Here is an 8,505-nt window from a genome sequence, read left to right as displayed (position 1 = left end):
GTTTCCACAGATTACGATTACTGGAAATAACGAAAAATAAAACAACCGCGCTCTACCGAAACCGATGAAGTGAAATTAAGAGACGCAGAGAAAAGAGACAGTTTTCAAGGGCGTTTCGGTGGAGCGCGATTGCAAGATGTAAAAAACCGGAATTAATTTTTAAGCGGTGTGGGTGAGTAGGCAGGTGAGAATGTCTTAACGTCACATGTGCTCTCAAATATCAAAAAAGCTCAGAATCTGAAAAATATCCAATAAAAAGTACAAAGTTTTCTTTTCTTATTTCTCACTCCCTTCGCGAAAAACAATTTGAATCTTTTGACGCAAATCGAGAAGGAGCGTGTGAATAAAGTGATGTAGGAGTGTGGAGGCAGGGGTGATAATATGATTTGTTGGGGGGAAAGGGAGGGAGATTCTGGATTCTAGATTCTAGAAAGATTGTGTGAGTTAGGTATATAGGAAGTGAGAGAGTCAAAAAGTTATAGAAAAATGTAAAAAAAAGAACGAATTTGAAGATGGAATTGCAGTTAAAATGAGGATAGTTGGAGAGGAGTAGCATTTGAAAAAGCAAGAAAAATTGGCCAACTTTGACCCTAGGTTTCAATGTCAAAAACTAGGAAATTCAAAAAAATTTTACAACCTCTGGATAGCTCAAGAACAGGGCTTCATTTTTGTAGTTGGAAGTTTTTTGATAGCTATTCACGCTCTTGAGATACGCATCTTCAAAGTAAGGCACCTGAAAAGGAAGAGACGGAGAGACGCAGAGAAGCGCGCGCGTCTCGCTTCTCTGCGTCTCCCCCTTATTCCCTCTCGCCGCCATATGTGCCCATCTTCAAAGACGCATATCTCAGTGGGGTAAATAGCTATCAAAAAACTTTCAACTGCAAAAATGTAGAGCTAGTCTTGATCTACACAGTGGATATAAAAATTAAGCGATCAGATCAATTGTGGAAGAGTTACAAGCTGTCAAAGTTGAGTTTTTTTTTCTTAAAATTTGTTTTTTTTTGTAAATCTTTAGAAGCGAATATCTCAAAAACGTGAATAGCTATCGAAAAGTTGTCAACTAGAAAAATAAAGAGCTTGATTTGATCTACAAGTTTTTTGTATCTGATTATGAACATTTCTAATGAGTCTCTGATAACAATGCCGAAAAGGTGGTGTCCTCGATAACAAGACTACAACTACCAAAGGTAAGCTTCAGGATAGATCCCGGTAGATCAAAAATCTTTTTCTTTGTAGATCAGAAAAAAAGTGTCAACAAGAGAGTGTTACGTCAGGAAATTCAAATTGACTAAATTTAGGCGGCCTGCTCACTAAGAACATCTGCTCTTTTTTCGGTTTGAGCATTCTTGTCATACTGTAACTGACTCAGGCAAAAATGCAGACTACCGTAAGCTAGCCTCCTACAGTAATATATACAAAGTGTCGTGAAGTCTAATGCATTCTGTGCAAACACCATCACGTGAAAATGCAGAGCCTACAGTAGGAAGCTAATGGAAAGCCGCTATTCCAAGAACATAGAAAATTACACACATTTTTCTCCATTTCCCAATCAAAAAGCAGTGTCAAGAAATAAAAAGCGAAAATGTGAAAAGGAGACCAAGGAGCCAAAGGAAAATGAGATCCCGAGAGCCACGGACGGAGCTCAGAGAGAGAAATAGGCTCCGCCCACTTTCTCCGGTTGCCCCGGGAGAGCAAAAAGCAGAAGGCAATATCAGAAGAGGGGGGAACAAGAGAAGAAAAAAGAAAAAGAAATTGGATTTCTCTTTTTTTTTCAGATTTGTGACTGCCTGCACTATACGAATTTTCAGATTGATTATAAAACATTTTTTAGAAGAAATAGATATGTCTGGAAAGCTGAAGACGTGAGGATTCTGAATCTGTTTTCAAATTTTCGCTAGGATAATTTCAAGGCGAGATAGCAGGCTTTGAACTTCAAAACGCTGTAACTCGGCGCGTTTTGATGCTAGATGAAATTTGATTATAGATTTAAAATCCTTGGTTTTTAAGCTTTCTGGTGGTATATAAAAAATTATAAAAAATTTTTTATTTTGCCCCCAAAAAGAAAACTTCCGCCTCGTCTCCATTCTTCATGAGCAACGCCACCATAATAACTTTTTTAAAAATTTTCTGAAAGAATTTCAATTTTCAGATTCAATAAATATTCCCAGAGAGTCTGCGACCTTAAAACCCAGAAAATATGTACATTTGAACTTTTCTGATCCAGGAAGTTCCGTAGAGTGTACCTTTTTCAAGAGATCTTTTTCAAAAGAGCGCAACAGTCTTAAAAATGAATGGGATATGTCCAATTTTATATTGGTTGTGTAGATCAAATCTAGCTCTACATTTTTGTAGTTGGAAGTTTTTTGATAGCTATTCACGCTTTTGAGATATGCGTCTTCAAAGGTTGGAGGGAGGAGAGAGCGAGAGAGCGAAAAGACGCAGAGAAACGAGAGTGTCTGACTTCTCTGCGTCTCCTCTCTCATAGCATTAGGTTTTCAACGCCATTGAAAAACCTTGAGAAATTCATGACGAGAGAGGAGACGCAGAGAAATCAGGCACTCTCGTTTCTCTGCGTCTTTTCGCTCTCTTGCTCTCTCACTACTAATCTTTAAAGGCGCGTATCTCGAAAACGTGAAGAGCTATCAAAAAACTTCCAACTACAAAAATGTAGCCCTGTTTTTGATCTACACAACCATTATAAATTGAAAACATTGAAAACTCAGATAGTTTCTCTGAAACTCAGTATATCTTTCAGTACAAAAAGAATCACTTTCGTCACAAGAAGTACAATTTTTGTTTGAAGACAAAAAAGAATAAAACTATACAGCTCTGACGCAAGTAGAATACATTTTTTCTTCCTCTTTTTTTTTGTATTTCTGAGTGTTAGTGTTATGAATTACACATCTGAAATCGCAAATTCGTAAAATTTACAAAAAAAATCCTCTTTTGGTAAATCAAACATTGAGCAATCATTAATCATTAATATCGGAGGCACCTTACCAGAGTTGCATGGAATTCCGACTTCCGACTTCCGGATAAGAAATTTTCACTTCCATGCAACTCTGCACCAGAGTTGCGCGGAATTCCGACTTCCGACTTCCGGGCATTTTTTCACTTCCGACTTCCGGCTTTCGACTTCCGTTTTCAAAATTTTACTTCCGACTTCTGTTTTAGAAAAAATCACTTCCGCGCAACTCTGCTCCGCACCTTACTTCAAAGTAAAAAGTTTGAGAGACGCAGATAGTCAGACACTCTAGCTTCTCTGCGCTCTCTTCCCTTCCCCTCTACCTCACCTGGCCTCAGGTACCTATCTTCAAAGACGCATATCTCAGCGGGGAGAAAAGCTATCAAAAAACTTTTAACTTGAAAAATGTAGAGCTAGACTTGATCTACATAATGAAGATACATTTGAAACTATAAAGGTGATATCTGCAAAGTTACCGACGCTTAAAGTTGTGTGCCCTCTCCCCGCCAGAGGTACCTATCTTCAAAGGCGCATATCTCAAAAGGGGGAGGAGCTATCAAGAAGTTGTCAACTACAAAAATGTAGCCCTGGTTTTGATCTACATAACCCTCTAAGTTATTTTTCAAACGCAGACAGAACACCCAATCATCAAACATCTCATTTCCGTAGTCCTTGCCAGACTTTCCAAATCAGAAGACACAAAAAAATTACTGAGGCATTTTTTTGGTTTTTTTGGTTCCAGTAGTGATAAATAAATATCTCTCTCCGATTTCTCTCTCCAATTATCAGTATCGAAAAAAATTTTTGCAGCAGCATCAACAGCATCATCTTCAGAGGAAATGGGGGAACCAGCGAAACAAGTTCTCTGCCACCCCTATACCCGATACGATACGTCTTCATCACTATTCTTCGGCTTCTAACCACAACGTTCAAGACGCCTTTTTTGTTCAAATAGAATTCGTTTCTATTGTTTTGGACCCCCCCTTCCCCCTTTACCCCTTTACTCCTTAAAGTTCCTTGTTATAGCTTCCAATTCTTTGAATTTATAAACCATTCCACTAAATAAACGAAAAAAGCAGCAAAAACTATTACGAAGAATGGGGAATCGAACTTTGGTAGTTTTTTTGGCGGCCAGATGTGTTACCGCCTGCGCCACGGGTGGTAGGATCGCGGTGGCGGCGCGCATGCGCCCGATCCTACCTCCCGTGGCGCAACTGGTAACACACCTAGCCGCCAAAAAAACTACCAAAGTTCAATCCCCCCTTCATCGAAATAGTTTTTGCTGCTTTTCTTCATTCTCGTGATCACTTTTTTATAACGTTTTACTCCAGAAAACGATGAAAGTGGTGCCCGAACTTTTCGAGACACCCACCACCCGTCTCACGTCACGTCTTCTCACGACTTCAGTAATCTCAACATTTGCCGGTGGCTTCCATTTCGGTTATTTGATCTCGGCAGTCAATCCGCTAGCTGATATACTACAACAGTTTATAGTGGAGAATCTACGAATGTATGTGTATGGAATAGCGTTTTGTAGGGAAAAATAATAGAAGAATCACGTCATGGGAAATATATGAAATTTTTAGTCAGTTGTCTTGAATTGTGAGTAATCTGATAGAAATTTGGAAAAAAGGTGAGCAGGGGGACGGAAACTTGAAAAAAAAAGTTACTCAACTTTGACACTCCGAAACTCTCTTAATATTGATTGGATAGCTTCGTTCTCATATTCGTTGTGTAGGTCAAACCTAGCTCTACAATTTAATAGCTGTAAGTTTTTTGATAACCTTGCAAGGTTTCGAGATATAAGCTTCGAAAGATTGAAATTTAGCAAAAATTTGAAAAAAAAAAAGTTACTCAACTTTGACACCCCATAACTCTTTCACTATAGATCTACCAGCTTCAAATTTATATTTGTTGTGTAGATCAAATCTAGCTCTACATTTTTGTAGTTGAAAGTTATTCGATATCTTTTCACGCTTTCGAGATACGCGCCTACAAAGATTGGCGACGGGGGAAGAGACGCAGACAAGCAGACACCCTCGCTTCTCTGCGTCTCTCTCCCCGCCTCCTGGCCAGGCGCCAATCTTTAAAGGCGCGTATCTCTGCAAGGTGAAGTGCTATCAAAAAACTTCCAACTGCAAAAATATAGAGCTAGGTTCGATCTACACGGCCCAACAAACATTTTCAAGATTGACCAACTAGGGAGCTCACGGCAAGCTGTCAAAGTACCCCAATTTTTTTTGATTTTTTCAGCCGCTACCACCTCCAACTTTCCTCCTCCCATCTGGCTCTTCTCTGGTCCTCTCTCGCCGGTTGTCTATTTGTTGGCGCCATGATAGGCGCCTACCTCTCAGTCTACCTTCTCCAAAAAATCGGTCCAAGAAAGACTCTTTTGACAGCTGCCACTATTTTGCTAGTGTCCACTCCAGTATTTGGATTGGCTTATAGTTTTGACATGGCAGAGTTGCTATTGGTATCAAGGATACTGTCAGGAATCGGGTTCGCCATTGGGATATCTGCTCAAGGTGTCTTCCTGACCGAGATCAGTCCGGGTGAGTCTAAGTGCGCTCCAATGAGAATTTTTTACAATCTTTTCTTCCCAGCAAGGTACCGTGGCCTCACCAACTCTCTCAGTGGTCTCATCGGAAACATTGCATTCCTCCTGGCCGCTTGTCTTGGCACCCCGTTCCTTCTGGGTACAGTAACCCATTGGAAATTTATTTTCTGGATTGAAATTTCGCCGTGTCTTATTCATATTCTTCTGAATATTTTGACATTTCATGACAGTCCCACTTATCTATTATCGATTGGAAAAGGCGGCGAAGCGGAGGAATCACTCAAAGCATATTATGGGGAGACATGCCATGTGAAGAGGGTTTTGGAGGATTTGAGAATTGCTCAGGATTCGGGAAACACTCAGAAAAGTTTAAGGGAAATTCTGAAGGATAAAGCCGGTGCCCAGGCGTTGTCACTCTCAGTGGCTATCAATTTTTCGGTGGCGTTCAGGTGAGCACTCTACCGGGATCACTTAAGTTCGGTGGGGCGCGATTGCATAAGATTTGAAATAAATTGAAGTGTTTCCTCAAAAATCGGTTTTTTTTCCAAATTTTCACGATTAAAACACCAAAAATCAGTTTTCAACCGAAAAAGGCATGAAACGCTTTAAATATTGTGAAAAACCGCAAAAAATTTGAATTCCCGCCGAACCACCGTCTTCGTGGGTTACGGTAGCCAAGTGATTTGGTGGGAATTCAAATTTTTTGCTTAATTTTTGGATTTAGGGTTTTTTTTTTGAAATTCAGGGTTTTTGTCAAAATTTTTCACAATTTAAAACGCCAAAAATCAGTTTTCAACCGAAAAAGTGTTGAAAAACCTTAAATATTGTAAAAAAATCTCAAAATTTTGAATTCCCGCCAAACCACGGCCACAACGGGTTACTGTAGCCAACTGGTTCGGCGGGAATTCAAATTTTTTGCTTAACTTTCGGATTTTGGGTTTTTTCAATCGACTTTCACAATTTAAAAAGCCAAAAATCAGTTTTCCAACCGAAAATTCTTGAAAAACTAAAAAATGTGAAAATCGCTTAAATTTTTGAATTCCCGCCAAACCACAATCACAGTGGGTTACGGTAGCCGAGCTATTCGGCGGGAATTCAAAATTTTGAATGAATTTTTGGTATTTTTTTCGATTTTTACAATTCAAGACAGCAAAAATCAGTGTTCTAACCGAAAATTCAAAAATTCGTGAAAAAATTTGAATTCCCGCCGAACCCCAATACCCAGTGGGTTACGGTTCCAGAGCGATTTGCCGGGAATTCAAATTTCCGAATGAATTTTTTCAATTCCCGCCGCCCAGCCACCTTCCTGTGTATTTTGGCATGAAACTTTCGAATTTTCGCCTTAAAAAATCTCAATTTTCAGCGGCATCGTCGCCATCTCGTTCTTCGGCACATTCCTTCTCCAAAACGTCGGATTTTCGCCAGAAGGCTCCGCTGTCGCCAACAGTCTTTGCAGTTTTGCCTCAATCATTTCTGCTCTGTTAGCAGCTATTGCTATAGATAAGGTAATTCCAAAATTTCAGAATTTATTTCCAGAATTTCAAAAGTTTTTATTTCCAGATCGGTCGCCGTCCCCTTCTCATCTCCTCCCTTCTCATTCTAGCCCTCATCAATATCTTAATGATGTCACTGGTCTTCTTATATGATTCCACAAAGGACGCTATACTAGCATGGCCATTTTTAGGGCTCTTTGTGCTTTTCACATTTGTGTTCAGCATTGGAATCGGGCCGGCCGCTGTGTTCATTGGAGCAGAGTTGGCGCCACCGGGAACAATTAGTAAAATGCAGAGTTACAGTACTTCTGTACAGTAAGTCACTTCGAAATCGCTTCAAAATCAAAATTATGAATCGAAAAATATACCAAAATGTAGATCTCGACGAGCTCTATCTGTATGTGACAGTACGGAGCAGTTTAGGATTCATTATTGCTCCGCGAGCAGAGCTAGAATGAATCCTAAACTGCTCCGTACTGTCACATACAGATAGAACTCGTTGAGATCTACATTTTGGTATATTTTCCGAGTCATAATATTGATTTTGAAGCGAAAAAAACACAACTTTTTAATCCCTAGAAAATAAGGAAAATTCAGAATTTTCAATGCTGGCCGAACTTTTTTCTCGGAGTTTTTAGGCCACGGAACGTTCACTCTATTTCTCACCTTTTTGTTGCAAATTTTGCAATTTTATTACTACTTAAAATCTCTGAAAACTCAATCTTCCCCCTCTAAATGAGCAAAAGTTCAAAATCTCTAGAGCTGGCCGAACTTTTTCCTGAGTTTCTAGGCCAGCGGACACACATTTTTTTAAAGCTTCTGTCCCACTCAAGTTCTCACTCTTCAAAGGGGACACCACTATTCCAAAATTTAAGATTTTTGATATGAATCGATTCAGAAAATCCTAGAAAAGAGCAATTCTTCTTGGAGATGGGTCCGAAAATAGGTTTGGAGCGAGTTATGAGACTTCAAACCGTCAAAAATCGCCTTTTTCAACAGATTTCTATAGAAATTCTCCCGTAAATTTTTTTTCGAAAAATGACCATTTACGGGAGAATTTCAATAGAAATGTGCTGAAAAGAGACAATTTTCGACACTTTCAGGTCTCATAACTCGCTCCAAACTAATTTTCGTACCCATCTCCAAGAGGAATTGCTCTTTTCTAGGGTTTTCTGAATCGATTCATATCAAAAATCTTAAATTTTTGGCTCCGCGACATTTCGTTACCAGTCATTTCGGCACCAGACCATTTCGGCACCAACCATTTCGGCACCAGCCATTTCGGCACCAGTCATTTCGGCACCAGCCATTTCGGCACCAGTCATTTCGGCACCGTTGAAAAACGAGTAAAATTTTTCTCAAAAAGGAGGTGGTTTTTGGGTTTCAAAGGTCCGGGGTTCGACACCGGGCTGCTTGGAAAAGTGTTTTATTTTCATTTTAGGCTTTTTGGTACCAATCTGACAATGAGGGTTCGATTCCCACTGATGGCA

At 39.7% G+C, this 8,505-nt stretch overlaps 1 protein-coding gene across 1 annotated transcript; it reads left to right on the top strand.

Annotated features, from left to right (window-relative positions):
- Positions 1-4,302: 4,302 nt before the first annotated feature.
- GCK72_016873 (uncharacterized protein) lies at positions 4,303-7,508 on the top strand (the record flags this gene model as incomplete). The annotated part of the gene is made up of 5 exons (XM_053731746.1): positions 4,303-4,475; positions 5,219-5,971; positions 6,886-7,027; positions 7,083-7,330; positions 7,394-7,508. The coding sequence occupies 5 exons, from the start codon at positions 4,303-4,305 to the stop codon at positions 7,506-7,508; spliced, it is 1,431 nt and encodes a 476-aa protein (XP_053580659.1).
- Between the last annotated feature and the right edge of the window lie 997 nt (positions 7,509-8,505).

This window comes from Caenorhabditis remanei, chromosome V (genome assembly GCF_010183535.1).
Source record: "Caenorhabditis remanei strain PX506 chromosome V, whole genome shotgun sequence".
Lineage (NCBI taxonomy): Eukaryota > Metazoa > Nematoda > Chromadorea > Rhabditida > Rhabditidae > Caenorhabditis > Caenorhabditis remanei.
This window is presented reverse-complemented; position numbering and strand designations above follow the sequence as displayed.